General features: G+C 35.0%; 3 protein-coding genes across 3 annotated transcripts; 2 read left to right on the plus strand and 1 right to left on the minus strand.

The window, feature by feature from the left end:
- Window positions 1–1051: 1051 nt before the first annotated feature.
- On the plus strand, window positions 1052–1902 carry LOC106370395. Its single transcript, XM_013810408.3, has one exon. The coding sequence runs from the start codon at window positions 1256–1258 to the stop codon at window positions 1736–1738; it is 483 nt and encodes a 160-aa protein (XP_013665862.1). The 5' UTR covers window positions 1052–1255; the 3' UTR covers window positions 1739–1902.
- A 977-nt stretch (window positions 1903–2879) lies between these two features.
- On the plus strand, window positions 2880–5219 carry LOC106351273. The gene is made up of 2 exons (XM_013791092.3): window positions 2880–3077; window positions 3362–5219. Exons 1-2 carry the CDS (start codon window positions 3066–3068, stop codon window positions 5015–5017), a joined length of 1668 nt encoding a protein of 555 aa, XP_013646546.2. The 5' UTR covers window positions 2880–3065; the 3' UTR covers window positions 5018–5219.
- A 17466-nt stretch (window positions 5220–22685) lies between these two features.
- Window positions 22686–23129, minus strand: LOC111201248. The gene has a single exon (XM_022692878.1). It carries the CDS (start codon window positions 23127–23129, stop codon window positions 22686–22688), a length of 444 nt encoding a protein of 147 aa, XP_022548599.1.
- Between the last annotated feature and the right edge of the window lie 3904 nt (window positions 23130–27033).

Here is a 27033-nt window from a genome sequence, read left to right on the forward strand (position 1 = left end):
TACTACTTATCTTTCTTACGTGTTCCTCACGCGCCTTCACTCGTGTTTCAGTTTTACTACAAGTGGGAACAAATGAAGACAAAACCGTCTCATTCCTCTGACATCTCTGACACACTCTTTTGTGATGCATAACCTGCGTAGAGGACAAATCGGTAAGTTCACATTGACGGCTATATCCACGTACCTAATTAAAAAGTTGTGTGTATAGTTACTTCAATATCTTTTGTTTCTTGTATTTTCAGCCAAATGCCCCTTCATTTTATTCTTGCGAATTGGATTTAGTTCTTTGTATGAGTGACAACACAAAAGAGATTTATATGTATTCAAGAGGTATTATACTAGTTATTTTCTGTCAACAAATATTTTATAGTTATTTTTTTTCAAGTCAATATATACCACTATTCTTGAATTAGATATACTTTTTTAAAAAATAATACATTAATTTAATTTAATACTATATGTTTAGTTCACACACACAGAAAACAATGTGTAATTAGAAATAATTTAGGTACGTTATTTAATGCACACTTTGTAATAAAGTAGTATCTTTTTTTTTTTTCCTTCTGAATATTTCAATTTACTTTAAGTAAGTAGACGAATACTTCATTTAATAAAATGAAAATCTCATGAAAGTGGTAAATACCCCAAATGCGACCAGTGCCGTGCGAAGAGTTTTAGGTATCTAAGGCAAATTTTAAAAATAAACTTATTTACAACTATAATAAAAATAATTTTGTAATATGATATATCGCTTTCACCAAATACATAAATTTAACGCTGTAAAAGAATAAGTTTGTGCTATATTAGTCTACTATGTGAAAATAGTTTTTAAAAAATAAGTCTAAACTATTAGATATAAATTTATTTTAAATTTTGTGACCCTAAAAAATTTCATATTAATCGGAGGCCTAAGATGAATGCCTTTTTCAATACACTGTAGGCACGCCTCTGAATGCGACACATGTAATATTCTCTCCACGAAAGGAAAACCTCTTAAAATCTTCCGCGTTCGTGGCATTAACACAATTCAACACTTCATTTAATTCATTACAACAGCAAAGGGTAGTTCCGTAATCCCAACACTGACGGAAACTAGAAGTTAAGAGATAGAGAGAAAGGTCCCTTATCCATATTTTATCCAACCCCAAAACCTGTATAAAAGCAAACACTCCCCTCAAGCATTTTCCTTCTCACACCAAAACAAAAACTTAACAAAAATATTAAAATCACAAAATTCTTAAAAATCTCTTCTTCAATGGCGACGGGGAAAAGCTACAACGCACGGCCAAGCCACCGTTTCCTCGGCACCGATCAGCCGTACTACGCCGCCAACGATTCGGGATTCGAGTTCGACGAATCCGATCTCTACTCCGCTTCCGATTCCCCCGATTTCCGCCGGAAAATCTCTAAACCGGTCAGATCGGTGAAGAAAGCGTCTAACCGTCCGTCCACGTGCGGCGCTTCCTCCGCCGCAGCGGCGTCGTCTCTCCCGGTGAACGTGCCGGACTGGTCCAAGATTCTCCGGGAGGAGCATCGCGATAACCGACGGAGAAGCATCGTGGATGACGACGGAGATTGGTTGGACGCTAGCGGCGGGAGGTTGCCGCCGCATGAGTTTCTGGCGAAGACGAGGATGGCGTCGTTCTCGGTCCACGAAGGAGTTGGGAGGACATTGAAAGGAAGGGATCTGAGTAGGGTTAGAAATGCTATTTTTGAGAAAATTGGGTTCCAGGATTAATATTTTTAAAAATAATTATATTCGAGGTCCTTTTATAAGTAACTGTCAGAGAGAGAGAGAGAGAGCATTTGATATTTCTTGAAATGCCCTCGACTTATCGTATATTCCGAAAAATTTTACCCATGTAATTTTGTTAACTTTGAGATATTATTAAATTTTGCGTATTGAGATGAGTACTGTAATGTATAATTTTTCCGGAAGAAAGAAAAATGGCTTCTTATTTTATAAACAACATCAAAATCCAGATTTGGGAATTTTCTTTCTCAAAATTAAATTAAGGGGTTGAAAATGGATAAAACTGAAAAATGGGGGGGGGGATAAATTTGAATTATTGGTGGGATGTTGAGTGTTTTGATGAGGTGGGTAAGAAAAGCAGAGGCTAAGAACACATGAAAGTGACATAGTTGCTTGCGAATTATTCTCTTCATTCTTTGTTTAAACATCCTAATTTTTTAAAGTATGGTTTCAACCAAATTCGTTTGCTCGAATATTTTAGTAAATGATAGTATCAGTTTCTTATTTAAATAAAAAATGGATTTGCTTATCGAAATCCAGCAAACGATTACGTGAATGGTGTGGTAGGGGATTATAAGGGACATGCAGTTCATGTGATTGAAGATTATGCTTAATATCCTCAATGTAAGAACTTTGTCCTTATCCAACACACATTTCTTGGAAAATATTAATTTGGAATTTATCTTCTTATCACAATAGTTTATAGAATTTACTGTTCGAGTATGTAATTAATTTCATTATAAATAGGAAACTAACTAATTACATTCGACAATCTTATCAGGCTAACATAACAATCTTATCATATCTGCAAATTATGATAATTGCAACTTAAATATTTCCTCCGTTTCGGTATAGATGTCATTTTGAAAAGGTTTGGTTGTTTCATAATAGAAAACTAGATTTTGACCCGCGCTTTCAAAGCGCGGGATTGTTTCTGTTTAAAATAAAATAAAAAATAAAAAATAAAAATATTTATAAATATTTTGTTAAGTTTTGGTTGGATCGATCAAAATATTTGTATTCGAAGAACCGAATCAAACCCGTAAAGTTATACCAAACCCAAACCACATTGGAAAAATACTTAAATGGTCCAAAGCATTAATATTGGAATAGATAGCACCATACATCAACGAAGAATGGATTGGAGATTCTCTATATCGAATCAAGGGTGGCATGTATTTGGGAACACGATTTCGATCAGATCAGCGATGTCTAGGGATGGATCTTAAAGGGATCTATATGGAGACGATAAGGAAGATCGGAGTTATTGGGGAATATGATTTGATTTCAATCATCCTTAAGATGAAATCAAATGTATTTAAAGGTAATATTGGGATTGGGAGTGTAGGGATTTGTTGGTTAATGGAAACGATCTTTTGGATCTTTTGCTTTATTGAGAAGGTTCGTTATGAGATTCAATGGTGCTTTGTGGTGGAGTTTCAGAAAGGCAATCACGGATTCGATATCATGAAGGAATATTTACCAAATATTAGGTTGGCTAAATGGATTAGCTATAAAAGGAGGAAGGGGTTGTTTCTATATTGCATCGGTTTTTCTTGTCTTAAACCTTCACACGAGATTTATTTCTTTTTTGGTATCATGGCGCAGAGTCAACTGCTTTCTAAGGGTGAGATGAAGAACGGTGACAATACCCGTAAGAGGTTGAAGATAACGGTGCCCCACTTTGATAACTCCGAGTTGATCAAAAAATTTTCCAAAACGCTGATTGGTCGGTGCATGAACCCGCCGGAGCAAGACATGAAGGCTTTGATTACGAATCTTCCGAAGATATGGGGGCTGGAGAATCGGGTTACTGGTACGGATTTGGGACTTGGAAAGTTTCAATTTGCTTTTGAAACAGAGGAGGAGTTAGAGGGGGTCTTGAGGCTTCAACCGTATCACTTCGACTATTGGATGCTTTCACTGGCTCGATGGCAACCAAAGAAATCTCCACAATTTCCCTCGGAGATAACTTTTTGGGTTCGAGTGTTAGGGGTCCCAGCGGAGTTCAGGACGGCGCCTACATATGAAAGTGTGGGGGATGCTATTGGAAGAACGGTGATGGTGGACGTGGAATATGCGAGGGTTCAAGTGGTGGTGGACGCCTTTAAGGAGCTTTGCTTCGAAACCACTATAGACTTCAAGGGGGGAGAATTCTATGCGAGTGAGGAAGCCTTGGTGTCTCTACGGTACGAAAAGCTCTTCGGCTTTTGTGAGTTTTGCTCCAGTCTGTGCCATAAGACTGAGAAGTGTCCTCTGGATCCTAAGAATACAAAGACGAGTCCGGAGAAGACTAGGGAGATGAAAGATGGAAATGGAGGATGGCACGAGGTAGGCCAACATGATGACAGAGCCCGGAGTTATAAGGGAGTGGTTATAAATGGGAGTAGCAATCAACCAAACAGGGAGAGGGAGAGTAGAGCTTATCATGGAAAGGGAAAAGGCAAAGTGGCTGATGACCACAAATGGGTGAAGACAGCAGAGAGGGGTTATAAGGGAACTTCCTCATATCATGGGAATTCTCGGGGGGACGCAGGAGGCTCGCATAAAAGATCATTACGAAGAGAGAAAATGGCGGTTGTGCCACAGGAGGTGCACCGTCGTGCATCGCCACGACATGTGGAAGAGCAAAATGGAAAGGAAGTGGTTATGGAAGGGACACGGGAGGAAGGAGAGATAAAGAGTACGGAAGAGGAGACTTTGGCTTCTGCTTCTAAGGAGTTTCAAGTTGCACTGGCTGAAACTCAGGCGAATGGTTTAGAGCTGATCTCTGATCCTGTTGATAGAGAGGAGGGTTTACTACAAATCCAAAGCCTGGTCGTGAAGGACAGAACTTCTGATAGAGTTTCTGAAGGTGACGAGGAGGACGAGATGGAAATGGATGAGTTTCAAGCAGCGCTTTTGGAGCATGGCTTAGATGAGCAGACGATAGATGCTCTCCCGGCAGTTTCTGAAGAGGAATTGAAGGAGATGATGGCGGGCTATGAGGAGGATAATCAACTTCAGGAGGCAGGAGAGCAGACTAATGGTGCAGAAGAGAAGAATAAGGACACTATGGAGCAGGCTCAGAAGCAGGGGACTCGTAAAAGGTTGTTCAAGTCATCAGTCATTGTTGCAGGAAGCACAAAGATGAGGAATGCAGTTGCGCTTGTATCCCCTCGCAAACGTGCAGCAGCCAGGATGGGGACTCGTAAAGGGGATACAAATAAGCAATTGGAGAGTAAGGGTTCGTCAAATCTGAGCTCTGGAAATCTGAAGATTTAATATGGATCAAGTCTTACAAGTTTCTTTCAAGCAGGGTCTGGGTTTTTTATTTTTAAAAGTTTCTATTTTGTTGTTTTGGTGTTGGGTAAGATCTTTATATAAGATCATGCTTTGGAATAAAATTTGTTCTTTGGATTATTGGTATTGGGCGTGTTGTGATCAGATATGCATAATTATTGCCTATAGATGTTTGGATTCTCTCTTTGAGTTGTGGGCATATGGCGAGGTGTTGGATTTGTTCCTTATTCGATTGCAGTCGAGACCTCAATGGTTTTTTTGTAGGAAGGTATGGTCTCGGAGTCTGAGGCACCAATATGGTTTATATGTTGTTTTGTCAAGTAGATGTCGGATTATATGGTTTATGGTGCAATTTGGTTCAGGGAGGAGTGTATCTTGGATAACAATGCAGACACTTAGGCCCTTACATTACAGAAACATCGCTTGTCAATTGATGGTTATTCAGTTGAATAATTATTGGAATGAGTTACGAGTATTTATAAATGTGACGTGGGTTTTATTGGGTATTGGTCATTGGGAATATGATATTTTTGTAGTAACACTTTATCAGTTTTGGTCCTTCCAAGTTTTGTCTGATGTTTGGTGTTGGTTTTATCTGGATTGGGAATTATTTTACAGTATGGATATGTGGTTGGTGGTGGTCTTAAGATCATTGGTGCTCTGTTTCTATTCGTTGTCCCTACAGGAAGTGATGGGACTTGAAAGATTCATGCTTTTCACGAGATGTTGGGGGTCAAGGAAATCATTATTGGCTCGGGACTACTCTATTATTTTCTTTTTTCATGGACTATCTAAGGTTTTTCATTGGAGGTTTGGAAGGAAACTATTATGGGAGAGGGCGGTGATTGTAAAGTTAATAAGAGGGGAGACGCTAGTCGGGAGACGAGATTATCTAATTGGGGACTTGGAGAATCTAGGGTATCATCACATCCAATTTAACAAGCTCAAAGGAGCATTTCTGTATATTTTTAAATGAGAACACTAAGTTGGAATTGCAGAGGAATGGGAAGTAAGTGGACGATAAGTTATTTAACGGAGATATGGCATAAACATAAGCCAGATTTTTTATTTTTATCAGAGACAAAGCAAGAATTTGAGTTCGCTCAAAAATTTCAAGGTCATTTTGGATTTGATAATTTGGTCACAGTGGATCCTGTGGGACGAAGTGGTGGATTAGCGCTTTATTACAATAATGAGTATCAGGTTAATGTGTTATATTCAAGTAATCGCATGATAGATGTGGAAGCAGTGGCTCTTGGGAAAACGGTATATATGACGTTTGTGTATGGAGATCCAGTCCAAGATTTACGAGAACAAGTGTGGGAACGTTTAACTAGATATGGGATTTCGAGATCCGAGCCTTGGTTTATTATTGGTGATTTAAATGAGATTACAGGAAATCATGAAAAAGAAGGTGGTGCGTTGCGAAGTGCGAACTCATTTGTTCCTTTTAATAATATGATAAGGAATTGTGGTTTACTGGAGTTCCCAGTCAAAGGAAATAAGTTGTCCTGGCAAGGCAGAAGGGGTAAGGGTAAAGGGGCAGTCACGGTTAGATGTCGGTTGGATCGTGCATTAGCGAATGAAGAATGGCATACGCTATTCCCCTGTTCTTATACAGAATATTTAGGCCTGGTGGCATCGGATCATCGTCCAGTAGTGGCTTATTTGGAAGATAAAGTTATTAGGAGGAAAGGGCAGTTTAGATTTGATAAGAGATGGGTTGGACAAGAAGGTCTTATAGAATCAATTACAAGAGGTTGGTCCGATAATAATGAAGGAACAAGAACTGGTATAGTGGAACAAATTAGTAACTGCCGTCGGGAGATAGCTAAATGGAGGAAAAATAATCCTCCTTATGGGAAGGAGAAGATAACGGACTTGCAAAAAGCGCTTGAAGAGGTACAAACAGATGATTCTAGATCTCAGGAGGATATTATGGAGGTATCTAGGAAATTGCAAGAGGCATATCAGGATGAGGAAGAGTATTGGCATCAGAAAAGTAGAAATATGTGGTATTCATCTGGAGATCTTAATACAAAATTCTACCATGCTTTAACTAAGCAACGAAGGGCTCGTAATAGGATAGTGGGGCTACATGATGGGGAGGGAAACTGGATTACAGAGGACAATGGAATGGAGAGAGTGGCGGTGGAATATTTTCAAGATTTATTTACTACCACTGCCCCATCGGAGTTTGATGAGTTCCTTTCAGAGGTAACACCTGGTATAACTCCACAGATGAATCAACGATTACTGCGGATAGCGACAGAGGACGAAGTTAGAGAAGCTCTGTTTATGATGCATCCAGAAAAAGCACCAGGACCGGATGGTATGACAGGCCTCTTCTTTCAGCATTCTTGGCATATTATTAAAGGAGATTTGGTGGAGATGGTGAATGATTTTTTGGTGTCTGGAGAGATGGATTCAAGGTTAAATATTACTAATATTTGTATGATCCCAAAGACAGAGAGACCTACCAGGATGACGGAGTTGCGACCTATCAGCTTATGTAATGTGGGGTACAAAATTATTTCGAAGGTTTTGTGTCAACGTTTAAAATTATTACTACCTTCTCTAGTTTCGGAAACGCAATCGGCATTTGTGGCAGGACGGCTGATCTCTGATAATATCCTTATAGCACAGGAAATGTTTCATGGATTACGGACCAATAAGGCGTGCAAAGGAAAGTATATGGCAGTCAAAACGGACATGAGTAAGGCTTACGATCGGGTTGAATGGGAATTTATTAAGGCATTATTACAGAAAATGGGGTTTCATGAGCATTGGATTAAACTTATGGTAGAATGTATATCATCGGTTCAATATCGGGTTCTTTTAAATGGCCAACCTAGAGGACTCATTATTCCACAGCGGGGATTACGTCAAGGAGACCCTTTATCTCCCTATTTATTTATCCTGTGTACTGAGGCTCTGATAGCGAATATTAAGAAGGCGGAAAGGGAGAAACAATTAACAGGAATAAAGGTAGCCAGGGCATGTCCTTCAATATCGCATTTGCTTTTTGCGGATGACAGTCTTTTCTTTTGTAAAGCGCAAAAGGAGGAGTGCCATACCATTCTAAGGATATTAAAGGATTACGAGAAAGTGTCAGGTCAATTAATAAATTTTGATAAATCATCAATTCAATTTGGACACAACATTGAAGAATCTGCCAGACAGGAGCTAAGAGATATTCTTGGTATACAAAATCTGGGAGGGATGGGAAATTATCTGGGTTTGCCGGAGAGTCTTGGGGGTTCTAAAATTCAGGTTTTTGTCTTTGTACAGGATCGACTAAATAATAGGGTCAATGGTTGGACTTTTAAGTTCTTCACGAAAGGAGGAAAAGAGGTGATCATCAAGTCAGTGATCACGGCTTTACCGAATCATGTAATGTCTTGCTATCGTTTACCCAAAGCTACTGCAAAAAAGTTAACAAGTGCGGTATCACAATTTTGGTGGAGTCCTGGTGGTAATATAAGAGGAATGCATTGGAAATCATGGGACAAAGTATGTGTCAGTAAGGAAGATGGAGGGTTAGGTTTTAAAGATATCACTGATTTCAACACAGCGATGCTTGGTAAACAATTATGGAGGCTGATAGAGAAGCCAAATACATTATTTTCTCGAGTTTTTAAAGGTCGGTATTTCAGGAATGCATCACCCCTGGAGCCGATTCGTTCATATTCTCCGTCATATGGTTGGCGGAGTATTGTTTCTGCTAGATCTCTGGTAAGCAAAGGACTAATCAAAAGGGTGGGAACAGGATCTTCTATATCTGTATGGAATGATCCTTGGATCCCAACCACTCGCCCGAGACCAGCCAATAAAAATCAACACAATCTTTACCCAGACCTTACAGTGGATTCTCTTATTGATCCACATTTGCGGAAATGGAATTCGCCGGTGATTCGGGCTTTGGTGGATCCCCAGGATGTGAAATTTATCGAAAGTATCCCACTGAGTAGAACTTAGATGGCAGACAGAGATGGATGGCATTTCACAAATAATGGAAAATATACGGTTAAATCTGGATATCAGGTAGAAAGGATATACCCAGATAAGGAAAAATCACCCTTAGTGTTTGGACCCACAGTGGATATTTTGAAGGCACATTGTTGGAAAATACGATGTCCACCAAAGATTAAACATTTTCTGTGGCAACTGGTGACGGGATGTATTGCAGTTAAGAAGAATCTACAAAAGAGAGGAATACCCGGGGATATCATTTGTGCAAGATGTGGAGCTGAGGAGGAATCGATTAACCATGTTTTTTTTGAGTGCCCCCCAGCACGCCAGACATGGGCTCTTTCAAAGGTTCCAACAAATCCAGCTTTGTTTCCAATAAGTTCTCTCTTTGCGAACATGGATCACCTCTTTTGGAGAGTTGTGCCACAGATGGAGGATCATCAATTTGCATGGATATTATGGTACATATGGAAGGGAAGAAATAATAAAGTTTTTAGTAACCTGGATGTTGAACCGTTGGATACCCTTAAATTGGCTGAAACGGAGTCAAATCTATGGGCTGAGGCACAAATACTAGATGAGACTAAGAGGAGTCCACATGTTGAGGCGATGAATCTCCCTTTAATTCCAGGAAGATGGTGTTTTACGGATGGGTCCTGGAAGGAAAATGATATTTTCTCAGGACAAGGATGGTATAGTACTCTAGAGGGATTTGCGGGTTTGATGGGCGCAAGGAATATTAGGGCTTCCCTTTCTCCTCTTCATGCAGAGATGGAAGCACTATTATGGGCAATGGAATGTATGAAAAACTTACGACAATTTCAGGTTACGTTTGCAACGGATTGTTCTCAATTGGTGAAGATGGTTTCGGAACCAGAAGAATGGCCAGCATTTGCAAGTTATTTGGAAGATTTCAACAGCCTGAGAGAGAGTTTTTCCAGAGTAGAGATCATCTATGTTTCAAGAACGCATAATAAGAAGGCGGATAGCTTAGCTCGCAGTGCTAGGAAAGTATCGTCTTCGGTTGTTCACATGGATCAAGATCTCCCAGTTTGGTTCACAGAGTCAATATGAGTCTGTAAAGTTGATGACAAAAAAAAAAAAAAAAAAAAAAATAGCATAGCACCATACCCGACTTGAGTCAAAATATTTTGAGTAATCTGAAATTATACGAATCACAATCTATACTATCTAAAAACCTAAATATATGAAAAATACTAATTTAACTGAAATAAATTGAAATAACAAAACTTTCTAGATTTTAATTAGACTTAAACGTTCATTTGTATTAACTCTAGATTTTAATATTTTTTTGAACCAATAAAATTTAATATTCTTTGTCCAACCATTTTACCCAAATTTGATTACACATTTTAGATAATCAACAAACACGTACATGTTTATTGTAAAAAAAATTGACTGGATTATGGAAATGTTTATAAGAGGATTTAGAGATTAAATAAATTTAATTGGTCGTCTGATAATCTTTTAAATAAAGAGATTAAATATATCATATATATACTACATACCTAAAAGTCCTACAATTAATGACCTAGATTTTCTGAATCTATATTTGTTAATATCACGCATTTGTTTTCATTAAACTGATTTGTTAATATATTACATATACTTATAAATAAATGCAATGGGAAATCTCGTAATATCTAATGAAAACTAAGGATAGAATCCTAATAGGGATTCTGCTTTAATAGTATAGATGTCTACACAAATTTAGATAATTTTAATTTTATCAAAAATTGTGTAACTAATTGTATTTATTATATTTATTTATAATTAAATTAATTAATTTAAAATTATATTTAGTGATATATTTATAAAAATTAGTTTTCTTATATATATATATATATTGAGATAAAACATCATGTTATGATATAGAAAGAATATGAGTAGGGTGATAATTTATGAGACCCACAAAGATCATTTTAATGACTAATGAAGTTCTCAAGTTGGATGTCGTGTTGTGATTTGGCTTCATACAATATGAGTAATGAGTAGGGCAAAATATTTATCCGTTGAATTTATTTCAATTCGTTATTCGCTTTGATTTTGATCCAGAAATTCTAAATTTTGGTAAGTTTTTGAGTAAAATAAGTACTAAAAATAAATATCCGTTAAAAGCAAATAAAATCATAAATATTAAAACTTCAAGTACTAAAATTTCAAAAACAATATATCCACTCCACTCCGACGGATATATAATAAATACATGGATATGTTAACACATGACTTAACATTCACATTATCACTTGTAAAAGTATTAAAGAAAGAAAAAAAGAAAAAAAATATTTTTGCGACAACCATAACTTTTTTGTAAGTTTTCACTACAAGAAAACGTAACCTTAACGAGGAAATTTAACGAGGAAAAAGAATCCTCGTAAAAAAACGTTGATTTTGCGAGGAAAGTACGATGTAAATTGACGTGGCTTTTACGAGGAAAAACTATTTCCTCGTAAAAGCCACGTAAATTTCGTGAGTTCTTTACGACGAAATATTTTACGTGTACTTAACGAGGAAATTTTGAATCCACCAACTTGGTAGGTGGCTCACGTTTTTTTTTTGGCCATCCAATTAATTTTCGTCGTAATTTCATAGTAAAATTACAACTACCAGATTCGAAATTTTCTATAAATATAGATGTTTGAACATCATTTTAAACACACCAACAACAAAAAACGTGAAAGAAAAAAAAATGGCTGGCTCTGGGACTATTTACGAGTTGCGGAATTGGATGTATATGCATAGAGATGCTAACGGGAGAGTGACGAAAGAATACCTTGCGGGGCTGGAGACATTTATGCACCAAGCAGATTCAACACCGCTCGCCCAAGAAAGTGGTAAGATGTTCTGTCCTTGTCGGAAATGCAACAATTCGAAATTGGCAAACCGTGAAAATGTTTGGAAGCATTTAATAAATAGAGGTTTCACGCCAAATTACTATATCTGGTTTCAACATGGGGAAGGTTATAATTATGATCAGAATGAAGCTAGTAGTAGTAATAGCAATTTTCAGGAAGAACCGGTTAATCATCATTTGCATAATGAACATAGTTACCATCAGGAGGAGATGGTAGATTATGATAGGGTTCATGATATGGTAGCTGATGCATTCGTAGCTCATGATGAAGATGAAGAACCTAATATAGATGCAAAAAAGTTTTACGGAATGTTAAACGCGGCGAATCAACCACTTTACAGTGGTTGTAGAGAAGGTCTCTCTAAATTGTCGTTGGCTGCTAGAATGATGAATATTAAAACTGATCACAATCTACCTGAAAGTTGCATGAACGAATGGGCGGACTTGTTTAAAGAGTATTTGCCGGAAGACAATGTGTCTGCTGATTCTTATTATGAGATTCAGAAATTAGTTTATAGTCTTGGGTTGCCTTCGGAGATGATAGATGTCTGCATCGACAACTGCATGATCTATTGGGAAGATGATGAGAAGCTAGAAGTATGTCGATTCTGCAAGAAGCCACGATTCAAGCCGCAAGGACGGGGACGTAATAGGGTACCGTACCAAAGGATGTGGTACCTACCAATTACAGACAGATTGAAAAGATTGTATCAATCAGAGCAGACTGCTGCAAAGATGAGGTGGCATGCCGAGCATACTCAGACGGATGGTGAGATGACTCATCCATCAGATGCAAGAGCCTGGAAACATTTCAACAAAGTACATCCGGATTTTGCTAGCAATAGCCGGAATGTGTATCTCGGATTATGCACAGATGGATTTAGTCCGTTCGGAATGTCAGGGAGACAATATTCATTGTGGCCAGTCTTTCTTACGCCATACAACCTGCCACCGGAGATGTGCATGCAACGGGAGTTGTATTCTTGACGATATTGATACCTGGTCCGAACCATCCAAAAAGGTCCCTGGATGTTTTCCTACAACCACTGATAAAAGAGTTGAAGGATTTGTGGTCAACAGGGGTGAGGACGTACGACTGTTCAACGAAGACGAATTTTACGATGCGAGCTATGCTTTTGTGGACCATAAGTGACTTTCCTGCATATGGGATGTTGTCTGGATGGACTACACATGGGAGATTAGCTTGTCCATATTGTAATGGAACGACAGATGCGTTTCAACTGAAGAATGGTAGGAAGACAAGTTGGTTTGATTGTCATCGTCGATTTCTTCCCATTGGCCATCCTTACCGAAGAAACAAGAATTTGTTTAGGCACAAAAGGGTTGTGAGAGACACTCCTCCACCATATCTAACTGGAGAACAAATTGAAGCACAAATCGACTACTACGGAGCTAACGAAACAGTTCGTTGGGGTGGTAATTGGCATGTCCCTCGTAATATGCCTGATTCTTACGGTGTTCATCACAACTGGCACAAGAAGAGTATATTTTGGGAGTTGCCATATTGGAAGGATCTTCTTCTGCGCCACAACCTCGATGTGATGCATATAGAGAAGAATTTCTTTGAGAACATCATGAATACAATATTGAATGTCCCAGGGAAGACAAAAGACAACATAAAATCGAGGTTGGACTTGCCGGATATTTGCTCAAGAAGCGAGTTACATATTAAAAGCAATGGACAAGTTCCCGTTCCGATATTCAGACTGTCTTCAGAAAAAAAGTCGGTGTTGTTCAACTGGGTGGCATCAGAAGTGAAGTTCCCCGATGGGTATGTTTCAAATCTCTCTAGATGTGTTGAAAAGGGTCAAAAGTTCTCTGGGATGAAGAGTCATGATTGTCATGTCTTTATGCAACGACTACTGCCCTTTGCATTTGCGGAGCTACTTCCAACAAACGTACATGAAGCACTTGCAGGTTCGTAGTGTTTTATATCACAATAATTTTATAACGGTCTAGTTTGCAAAATAATATACGACTAACAATGTGTTTAATTGTTTTTGGAATATAAAAGGCATTGGAGCATTTTTCAGGGATCTGAGCACACGCACTCTTAAAGAAGAAGTTGTGGAACAGCTTCAGGAGAACATTCCCATCTTATTGTGCAACTTGGAGAAGATATTTCCTCCTGGATTTTTTGACGTCATGGAGCATCTAGCTGTCCACCTCCCATATGAAGCATTGCTTCGTGGACCTGTACATTACGGATGGATGTATCAGTATGAGCGAGCCATGAAATATTTGAAGGGAAAAGCAAAGAACCTCGCCAAAGTTGAAGGTTCTATAATTGCTGGAAGTTTGACGGAAGAAGTTTCTCACTTCACATCGTACTACTTTGCGTCAAAAGTACGTACCCGTAGAAGAGCTCCAAGAAGATATGATGATGGTGGAGTTGCGCCAACATATGCAGTTGCTGGTGTTCCAGACATCTTTAGCCAGATTGGACGACTCGGTGGGAAGTCTAAAGAGGTTTGGTGGTCGAGTGAACAAGACGCTCATAGTGCACACACCTATATTCTACTCAATTGCGAGGATCCATTGATGCGTTATTTTGAAAGGTAACATATATGGACACTTCAAAACACATATAATTAATTATATAATTGCAAGAGATTCATTCCTATGAAATGTGATTAATTTTACAGCCTATTTGTTTCTCAAGTCGAAGAAACATTTCCTGGTATATCCACAAGTGACGTAGACAAAAGGAAAGATCAGCACTTCATTAAGTGGTTGCGGAATCAGGTATTATAACTCAAACTATTTTTTCATACATGATTTGTATTTTAATGTTCTCTTTATTTTTGCAGGTTGATTATGACGACGATGCAGATTATCCTAAGTGGTTACACGAAGTAATTCAATCTCCACTTGTAAAGGTCACCACATCACAGATGTATTTCACACGAGGCTACACTTTTCACACATATGAGTATGGTAGACAGCGGGCGACCAGTAACTATGGAATATGTGTGAAAGGGGAAACAGATTTCTACGGGATCTTGACGGAGATTATTGAAGTCGAATTTCCAGGGATACTGAAGCTGAAATGCGTCATCTTCAAATGTGAATGGTTCGACCCCATCGTCAACAGAGGTGTTCGGTCAATTTGGTATAGTTGATGTCAACGGTGGACGTCGGTACAACAAATTCGAGCCTTTCATCTTAGCTTCAAAAGCAGACCAAGTTAGCTTCCTTCCATACCCTCGGATGAGAGATTCGGGTATAAATTGGTTAGCAGTGATCAAAGTTACACCTCGAGGACGAATCATCAGTGGAGAAGAACCACCATTGCAAGAAGAACAGATAAATGAAGTCGAGGAACCTGAACAAGAAATTGATGACATCCTTCTCATTGATCCGCATAATCACGAATACGAAGATCTTACCGATGATGCCACAGACGAAGCTGTAGAAGACGAGTTTAATGAAAATGATGATATTTCTAGTGATGACGAGAATGTCGATGTATCCGATTGATGTATTTGATTTTGTGTAGTTTGTTTTATGAATAAGGTAATGTGAGAGTTTGTTTTATGAATAAGGTAATGTGGGAGTTTGTTTTATGAATAAGAAATTGTGGGAGTTTGTTTTATAAATAAGTAAATGTGGGAATTGTGGTTTGGAATGGAAATAAAGATGGGGTTTGGAATATATGAAGTAGAAGATAAGGAATATGGGGTTTTGGGGTTTGGGGTTTCGGATTTTAGGGATTTAAACGTACTACTCGTTAATTCTTCGTAAGTTGACGTCGAATGTACGACGTAATCCTCGTTTATTTCACGTAGGACAGAATCGTCGTAAAGAACTCGTTAGCTTACGTGGAAATAACGACGAAACTAAAAAAAATAAAGAAAGCGAAACCCGTTAATTCCACGTAGGACGGAATCGTCGTAAAGACCTCGTAAGGTAAATAGACGTAAATACCACGTAAAGTAAATGACGAAGGAGGCACTCTTTAATTCCACGTAGGATGAATTCATCGTAAACACCTCGTAACAAAAATCGTCGTAAAAACCTCGTAGACTAAAAACTAGAAAAAAAGGAAAAGAAGAGAGACACCAGATTTACATGCGGCAAGACTTGCAGCAATTATAATACTTAAGTCTCGCCCACATAAATTCTAATATCTTCTTCTCTTTCTTTTTTTCCAAATATTTCTAATTTCGTGAAAAGCGGGACTAGCTACTTCCTCATAGTATAAAAACTAGTAAAAAAGAAAAAAAGAAAGATACTGAAATTATATGTGGCGAGACTTAAGTCTCACCCACATAAATTTCTTCTTTTCTTCTTTTTTTTTTCAAATATTTCTAATTTGAAAAGTATTTTGGTGAGATGGGTGATTTGAGATAGGGTGTGTTTTGTGAGTTTGTGTGTGGTTTGAAAAGGAAAGTTGTGGGTATTTATAGAAAATATAGGCTCGCTAATTCCTCGTAACTGGTTAACTCGTTAATTCCACGTAACCCAACTCGTCGTAAAAACGTCGTTAACGAAAACGCGGACCTTTGTATTTCGTCGCTATTTCCTCGTAAATGAAAACGCGGGCCTCTGTAATTCCTCGTAAGTTTACGAGGAAATTACGAGGACAAGTAATCTTATATATATCCCGAGCGAGCTCGCTCTGTCTTTCCTCTCCACTTCCTCTCCACTTCCTCCCTAATTCGTAGCAATGGTAAGTCTCTCTAATTCCTCTCTAGTTTGATTAGTTTAGGATAGATTAGGTGGTTAGTATAGGGAATTTAGATAGGTTTACGGATCTTATGTTATTTAGTGTTGATTAGGTGGATAATGTTGGGAAGTATATTGTTCACGAAAATTTAAAAAATTAAATTTTTTTCTCAGGTTCGAAAAGGTAGACTTACTGCCCATTACAGAGAGATGTTCGGTGAGCCGGGTAGTCGTTTAGACCCGTCGTCTTCTTCAGCTCCCGGTTCTTCGGGTCAAGAGACTGTCCCCGAGACTCAGTACACTCAGAGAGTCATTGGATCTCCTTCTTCTAGTGCACCATCGGTTCCTCACGTGCCTCCCCAGATGGCTCCTTCTCCTGTGCCTTCTCCAATGCCGGCACCTCCGATGCCCGCCGAGATTCATCCCGATTTGATGGTGCCTCCGAGTGCTCCTTACTCGCAGTACACCGTAGAGGACATTCTCCGTCTGCCAGGCAGAGAAGGTTTACCAGTCATCGACCCCGACCGACCGGACGGAACTTTATGGTATGTTTCATTATTTTTTTATTTTTTTAAAATTCTTTTATAACTTTAAAAAACAATTTATATTTTAAATTTGTATTTTTCAGGTGGGGGATTGACGGATGTCTTGCATCGGACGTAACCAACACGATAAAAGGTTACTTCTCCATGCCACATCCGAACTGGAAAACGACGCCCCACTACGTCAGAAAGACGTGGTTCAAAATTTACGCTGTAAGTTCTATTAATTAAATATATATCTTTAAATTTTTTTATTATTTATATATATTTTTTTTTCTGAAAAACTAATTATAAATTATTTTTTCCAACAGGGGATCACTGAGAGGGTGAGGAAGAAGTTTGTCGCGAAGGCGAAAGTTCGCTTGTTGGACATGGTCTCCAACTGGAAGGGTGACTGGATCGTGAAGGGGTATGAGCGTGGCAACCCCGCTGAGCTCACCACGGATGTCTGGGATGGCCTCATCCGATATTGGCGTCTTCCTGATTCCATTAGAATCGCCTAGTCTTGCTCTAACTCCGGTAACACAGTCGATGAGCACGGGAACGGGCCGATGCTTCACACTACAGGCCAAAAACCCCACGCCGGTGTCCGTTTGGAAATGGTAATTAAAAATTTAATTATATTAAATTTTTAGTATATTTTTATATATATTCTAACAACTTTCTTAAATGTTTTTTTAGGCCAAAGAGACGGGAGAATTCTCGTCTCTTATGCAACTTTACGAGAGGACCCACAAGAACAAGGCGGGCCGATTTATAGATGGCAAGTCCGAGCAAATCTACAACGATTTGGCTGCTCGGGTTGAAGAACGCCGGACCCAGCTAACCCAACAGTCCACCGATTGATTACCCGTCACCTTATCCACACCTGAAGTGGATAAGCTTTACGAGGAGGTAAATTTTCTAAAATTTTAATTTTCTTAAAAAAAGGGACGGACGTTGGGGATTGGTTCCGTCAACGATGTTCCGAGAGCGACATCGTCTTATGTTCAGCGACGGGATGATGAAGTCTCTCAGCTGCGTAGGGAGTCCAAAGAGCTGCGTAGAGAGTCTACTCAGCTGCGTCAGGAGTTGAGCTCGACGCAATCTGTGTTCACGGCTTGTGTGGGTGGACTCGAGGGCTTCTTGGACGTTGTAGCGGCCACAAATCCAGAATGGGAGACTTTGTTGAGGACCATGCGACAACAAAATCCTATCCCAGGCGTGTCACCGACCGACGACTCACATGCCGAGGCGGATGTTCAGGCGAGGAGTGATGAATTCTACCAGGCGATTAACGACCACCCTTAGTTCTTTTTAATTTCGGTTCTTGTATCATGAATTCAAAACTTATTTATATATAAAATATTTTGGTTTTGATTTTTTTAGAATTTTAATTTTATTAATAATTTAAATAATTTAAATTATATTTATAATTATAATTTTTTATATTTCTATAATAATGAAACAAAGTAAATTCGTAGCTAATTTTGCGGCTTCTTTAAGTGGAAGCTTAACGTGGTTTTTACGAGGAAACTTTTACAAAGAAATAACGTGGAAATCTATCAAGTTTTTTACGTTTTCTTTACGTGGAAAGCTGTCAAGGTATTTACGTTTATTTTACGAGTATTTATTTACGTGGGTTTTACGAGGAAAGTTTTTCGTGGTATTTACGAGGAAACTTAGCGACGTCCTTACGTGGAATCTTTACGTGGTCTTTACGACGAAATATCCTCCTTCGCTTTTACGACGAAATTATTTCCTCGCTACCTTACGACGAATTAGCGAGGATATATGCGTTACGACAAACGTATAACGACGAAACGGGTTTCCTCGCTAATTCCTCGTAACACTGCTTTTACGACGAAGTAACGAGGAAAACTGCCCTCGTAAAACTTGTGTTTTCTTGTAGTGTTTGTCTTTTAAATCTATTTAAATATTTTTAAAATGAAAAAAACATATAGTTTCATCACTTTATATTTTTACTTTGTATTATGTACAACATATTTTTAGAAAAACCTTGTATTTTCTCCAAAAAAAAAACTAGTATTATTTTTTAGACTTTTTGTTTTAACAAGACATATGAAATATCCGCAAATATCTATAAATATTCAAAAATTCCAATATTTTCAGATATTTGCTTGTTGGATATTTATATTTTTTGATATAAAAAAAATTGATATTCGTAAAATATGGAGCTAATTACAAATACTAAAAAAACTGACAGTATTTGCTCTATTCCATCCTATTATATATTTATATGAGTAAAATTATAGTAGTGGGATCAGGTGAATTAAAGCCCGAGCCAAGGTATAGTGGAAGGGAAGGGAGATGGAAAGGTCACACAACCTTTCAGACCCTCATTGTTGGTGGATCTAGTGATCAGAACTTCTAGGAGACGATGAACCTATGTGAAGAACGGCAGCTACTCGTGAAGAAGATAGAAGCTTCACGTGATGAACTTCCATTGTTTATTTTCCAGTCCAAATCAGGTTATTTGGTACCTACATAATATTCATACACGTTTGCCCATCAAAATCAAACGAAAACGAGGATTATGTTTTGTAAGGGAAGAACATGTGGCGCATTTTGGTTAACCTATTTAATGACATGGTGGCTTCATATTAGAGAAAACTCTACTTTATATTATATAGATAGATATATATATATATATATGTATTTAAAAACGATAGATTTTTATTATTAATTTTTATGTAGTTCATGTTTATCATTTGTTACAAGGTTTGACATAAATTTATAATGAAATTTTAACTAATTACTAGATCTTGACCCGCGCTTAAAAAACGCGGGTTTGAAATTTTTAATCTTTAATAAATTTTAAATCTAGTATAATTTTTTTGTTTCACATTATAACTATTGATTTTTATTGTTTTTATTATTCATTATTTTTTATAGTGTGAGATTTTTTTGAAATAGATTTAAAGATGATATTTATGTTTTAGTAGTAAAGATATTCATTATTAAAAATATATATTTTAATTATTGAACTGTATTAACCAATATTTTGAAAATCTGATTGGACCGTACGATCGAACCAGTCGGATCCTGACTCGCTCTTCTAACTGGTTCTGAGTTGGGCTAAAAACCGAATTTGAGTTAAATCGGACCTAGTTCAATATTAAAACCCAGTTTTTGCAAATTCAAGTTAAAAAATAAAAAAATTGTAAATTTTAATATGATTTCATCAAAATTTAATATCGTTTTCTACTACATATATAAATATATTAGTTTTAATTTTTGAACTTTTCATTTTATTTTTCATATCAGTTTTAAAATATAACATTGATATAAACTTATATCAAAATTAATTTATAGTTATACTTACATATATATAGTTACTTAATTAAATTAAAATTAAGCGGTTAAACCGATTAAACCGGTCCGACCATTGACCCAGGTGCAATGTTGAATCAGTGTCCCGTTCGGTTTTTAAAACATTATCATTAACACACAAGCTATCAATTTTAAATTAAAAATGAATTTTCCTCGCATATATTTATATCATAGTTACAATTATCAATTTACATTATTATAAAACCAATTATTTTTAGTATTGATATAGTTTTCAATTTCAGATATTAAATTTGTGATAACATTTCATAAAAAGAGTCAAGAAATACATGAAGAACATATCACTTAAAAAGTGCAATGAATATTGTTAAGTTTGTAATACAAATATATGCATCATATGTTCGATAATATATATGTAGGGTCCAAAAATATGTACATTAATATTAATCCGTTTGTTATGACTATTTCCTTAAGTTATTTTCTGTATTATGAAAATAATAATAAAATCTTTACGTAAAATATCGTTGTTAGTTACAATATCTCTTTTTGTATATTAAGGAAATTATGAGTTGATGTATGGAATATTACTTTCGCTTAAAAGTAGGCTGAATTATGTGGTGTTAGTCTAACTAATAGGTTCAAACAACTTTGAATAAATAGATTTTTTAAGAATACTTCCCTTTTAATAGTATAGATTAGATCATTTTTTTTACTTGTTTGTATAAATATTATATCATTACTTTTTAACTTGTTTGTATAAATATTCCACAAACATTAGAATACAATATTATATATATATATATATATATATATATATATATCAGTACGTATAGTAAATCTGTATGTTTACTCCAAAATTAACAATATGTTTGGTTTTAAACTTATTGGTTCGTGAATAGACTTATTAAAATCAAAATAAGTTGGTGTTATACGTATTGTAAGATATTTGGTTTTATCAAAAGGTATCAGAGTTTCAACTTCTGTTTTCCATAAATCTTTGTTGGACTTATTAAAATCAAATAAGTTAGTGTTATACGTATTGTAAGATATTTGATTTTAATAAGTCCAACAAAGATATATAGCTCAGTTCAAAAAAAACAAAGATATATAGAAGTGACTAAATTATTGTTAGAGAAATATAAGGTAATATATTGTTAGTCAATTATTATGGTAAGACCAAAAATATTGTTAGTTAATGAAAGGGTCGAAACAACTTTTTTAAGTAGATTTTTCAAGACTGCTTTCCTTTTAATAGAATAGATGTTTGGTATAAATTTATATGACCAGAATATGTGATCATAGTAAGATTTGTTTTTATTGATGTACAACACGAATCACCCATATTAGTTTTTCCTGAAATTATGCTAGTATAATTTTATTATTGATGTTGAATTTTCTTCATTTATTTTAATGATGTTAACTTTATTTCATTTTTACGTGATATTAATGAAAATTAGAAAATGTATCAGCTATTAATTTATGTAAATTCACATTTATGTATCAGTTTTTAAAAAGTGATGTAAGTTACATAAATTTATATCAGTTTTATCGAAGTGATGTCAAATAATTTAATAACAACATCAATTATTATAATTGATGGTAAAACAAATAATTTGTATCATTTATTTATAAGTGATTTAAATTGCTATCATTTATTTTTGTGATACTATTTATGTGATGTAATGTGATTTTTTTTTGTAGTGTTTGTTTGTTTGTATTAGTGTCATAAATGTGGTTCAATTTTTTTTTATGTATTTGGTATATGGTCAGTAGATTTAAATTCAAGGTGTGTGAGTTGTTGACAAAGAAATATAATTGATAATAAATGGATTAGTTCATGTATATTTTATTTTATCAATGAGAATCCTAACATAAAATAATAAATGTTAGTTTATATTTTTTTATCATTATTATAATTTTTAAATACTAATTTTGTCTCCGAAAATTAATAAAGTTTAAACACAAATATAAGTAATTTCCTTCTGTTTGAATCTTAAATTTTGTTTGAATATAATAAGACTGCATGTGACAACCATACATACTGACATACACACAACAAACTGAAAAGAATTACAATAGAAACATCATCAGTTATAAGTAATTTATTGTCTCTCTAAAGCATTACAACATCTTAAAAATTTCTTGGATACAAATTCTGATTAATAATTTATTGTTAAACTATTTTTTTGAATGAATGTTAATTATATTCATCAAAAGCTCTGTTATACATCAAGTGCAACTACTTATAATGGTAATTTTTTAAAAGGTAAAAACATCAATCTTAAACTTTGGTACCGAACCAAATTTGAAGAAGCCCCTCATATTGCTTCTCGTGGGAGTTGACTAACAGGACGAGAAGATTTCGGATGTTCTTGTCGATGATCTTGTGCAGAGTGGTAGCAGATAAGGGAGGTTCACCGTGGTTGCCACGATTCCCCTCCTTCCAAACTGAATGGATAGCAATGTGAAGAGCATAGCAAGCGATAAGCTGGCATTGGCTGTCCCGATCGTTGTTGGCTAGAACCTGAACAAGAGAAGTCCAGTCCGTGGTGAAATACTGTCCCAGCAAACCTTTAGTTAAGCTGTTCCATATCTCAGCAGAGTAAACACATTGGAAAAACTGGTGGTTTCGTGACTCATCTCCAATATTGCAGAGGCAACAGGTGGCGCAAGTACTACTATCCCACTTCAGTTTACGATCAGCAGTAAAAAGTGTATTTCTCATCGATAGCCAAGTAATGAAGGACAACTTGGGGGAAGCCTTTGAGAACCAACTTTGTGCCAGTCGCAGCGATGGCCTTCTCCTAGCAGACTTTTTAGAGAACTTTTGTTTATAAGTAGAGCGGTCTCCAAAGGTTTATGTCTTCTATCTCAGTTCTACACATTACTTTATTGTTAAACTATACCAGAGATTTGATCCACGCCTCCGTGTGGATATTAAGGCTTCGAATGGTGACCATCGTCCCGTTCCGCTCCGCAGTTAACAGTAACAAAAATTTCTACATATACTATATATCGATACACTTTTATAACTGTTAGAACCGCACCGCAGTTGAACCGCTTGTCCCGCACCGCTCAAACCACAATCACCGTTCGGACCCTGTTTCTTACATTTTTATACATTGATATTTGTTTTTCATAATTAGTATTAAATATTTTAGATGAGTCGTAATATAACTAATTGTATTCAAAAGATCTGAACCGAATCGGATAATATGGTTATTTTTTGTACAAATATCTGAACCTATTTCAGATATATTTGTTATTTAGATATTTTTAGGTTCCTATAGATAAGAACCGAACTCATCTAGATCCAGAATGACCCAACTCAAAACTCACATATAAATTTATAATATTTAAGTGGGACCTAATTTTTTAAAAATATCCGAAAAATAACTCGTACCTAAATGGATAGCCAATGTTCATGCCAAACTAGGTTTATAAACTAATAAAAAACTCTTTTAATGTGTTTGGTTAAATTAAGTGAAATAAAAAGAGTTTTCTATTTAGTAAAATAATTATCTGGAGTGAAAAATTAATCGACAATAAATGTAATACATTTTTATTATTTTGATTTAAGTTATTATTGTATTAAATATTAATAAAAAAATATCTTTGAATTATGTTTTGGCTACATAATTTTCCACTGATTGAAAATAAAATAAATAAAAAATTTTAGTAAAAAGAACTAAACCGAATATTTAATCATATGCAAAACCCAATTATTTTATTTTTTTTTAATTTTATAATTGGCACAAAGTTAATATTAGATTAACTAATAAATAAAAATCTGTAATATTATTATGGTAATATCATTAATGATGTGATATATTGTTAAGATAATATAATTAATAAAATTGTTAAACTGGATAAAATATGAAAATATAATTAATGTAATTATATTAATGAAATTACTAAAATAACACTATCTATATTTCTAAACAATTCTCGTTATATTGTTACGTATATTTTTAAACAATTTTCATTTAATATTTCCAACTAGTAGATATAGACTGACTAGATTTGTCAGTGACATCTCGTAAATTAGTTGAAATTTAAAAATTCCTCGAGGTTAGGTGAACAATCTACATCGTTATTGACATCAATCAACGTCATGTCAATCTTCAATTAAAAAATATGTAAGGTAACACTTTGATTATATTTGGGTCAAATGGCCCACGAATGAAAAGCCCAAGTCCACTATAACTATTAGCAATATAATATGATCTATCTTCGTGGGCTTATTCAGTAATACGATACCTACTTATTAATTTCGAAGTAGTTCTTCGATGCTATACAAAAAGAAAATGACTATCTTTCTCGAAACAAGTATAAAGTTATTAAAACATTCATTAGGAAGAAAAAGGAAGAAAATATCCCCCTTTTATATAATTTGACTGTATGGTATACTACCATCAGCATGTAATCTAAAAAACGAAACTCTAACTTCGACAACAACATTTGGCGGATGTCTTTCTTCTTCTTCTTTTTTCCTTGTCAAAAACATTTTGTATAACTTTGATATTACCAAGTACGTTGACATAACACACTATAAACAGAGCTGTAGTCACTTTATCAATTTTGGGGCATTGATCCCCCCCTCTCACATTAGTACATTTTAAAGCTTCCATATTCATAAATCATATAATCAATATATGATAATATGATAAAAACTATAATTATCTCTTAATACTTTTCAATAATATGACAATTTCTGCTTAGTTATTGTGAATATTAATTTCATTGTATATTTTTATTTTGAATGTCGAAAACATTTTCCTACATATAATTTGAGTTTGTATATACATTGTATAATGCTATGCTTACACACAAGACTACCCCTCTTTCCGAAAGCTTCGCTTTTACCATTAATTTTCATAAGATTAATTTTTCTTAAAAATAATTTTAAAATATAAGATAAAAAAACAATTTATTTTTTGGTTCGTATTAAAAAAATTAATACGCATATATGATATAAAATAAATTATTTTTGCCGTAGATCCCTAATAGCCTTCGCACGGTACTAACTATAAACCACTATTTTACATGTTAAAAAAAAAACTAGCCTTCGACAGAACTATTTTACATGTTTTAGCTAAGATTATACAATTATGCATATTGATCACCATTCAAATCATATACATGTTTCTTATTATTTCAAATGATCATGTTTAAGATAAATATTTTAAAATATGCTACAGGCTATTCGTTTAGCACATATATATTTTTGATTAATATAAGGTATCACGAACCTATGAGAGAGTCTAGACTAATTCTCAAAGAGAGATGCAGCCCATGGATAGACAATTTTCCAGATATGTAAATAGGCCGTAAACAGATATCCATATTTCGTATAGGTGTTTATACCAATGTGATTTAGTTTTACACAGCACGTAGATCGAATTTGAAATGTGTTGGCATCCAAATAATTCCTTTTACCACTTGACCACATAGTCCTGAATTATTCATCTAGCATATTTACATACAAGAATGTATACAGTTATTACAAGATAGATATTTTGGTTAGAAAAACGTTGAACAAATAATTGCAAACGTAAACTTTAATTTGTTACTATATATAATCATATATAGTATAGAAAAACAAACAAAATCACGGAAAGATCGTAGAATAATTAATATACATATTTGTGTTACAAAAAAAAATTAATATACATATGAATTCCAACAAAAAAAAAGTTACAAAAATACGAAATCACAAATAACCAAAACATCGCTGATGTGTTCATAATACAACTGTTCAATCTCAATTTTCAAATATTAGAACGAAATTATGTATCAAACTCTAAAAAGACCATGTTCAAAAAAATAATATGGCACTTTTTACTAATCTGAAATAATTTATGTTTTTCTTGCAAAATATTGTTATAATATATAATAAATACACCAATCTAATTTGAGTGGAAGAAACATCTTTTGGTTTTATAATTAAAACCTTATGAAAAATAACTCTCTGAAACTATGAATTTTTCAGTTTCTTTTTTCTTTTGATTTTTTCTGTATCTATAATCATGAGCTATAATCTATAAGAAAATTAATAGAGCAATAGAACATGGATAATGGTTAGACCAAAAGCTATAGATCAAGAAGTTTGAGACTCTTCATTTTTCTTCTCTATAGAAGCTTAGACTAGTCATTCTTCTTTATGTTTACTATTTTTTGTAAAAATTGCTGAAAATTATATATTTGTCTCTTTATTTATAATCACTAATTAAATAATAGTTTCCTAAATATAATCAAATTATAATATTAACTTTCTAAATTTACATTGAATATCAAATCAAACACCAACAGCTATTTTTTACTTTCCAAAATATATAAATTGATATAAATGTTCATTTTTTCATGACTTATTGCATTTTTGTTAGTTATGTAAACAAAATTTATTGGTTAATAAATACGAAAATTAAATTTAAATATAGCAATCTGATTTTTAATAAATATATGATTTTAAATTTATAATTATTACTAAAATAAATAAAAAATTATGGGCCCTCTAAAATTTTGAACTATGTTCCACCGTTCCACTTGCACGTGGAATGACAAACAAGCAACAACTAAATTCGATTAGCTTTACAGACGGCTTTTACAGGTAACGTATATAAATTATA

The sequence above is a fragment of the Brassica napus genome, chromosome A10, assembly GCF_020379485.1.
Source record: "Brassica napus cultivar Da-Ae chromosome A10, Da-Ae, whole genome shotgun sequence".
Classification (NCBI taxonomy): Eukaryota; Viridiplantae; Streptophyta; class Magnoliopsida; order Brassicales; family Brassicaceae; genus Brassica; species Brassica napus.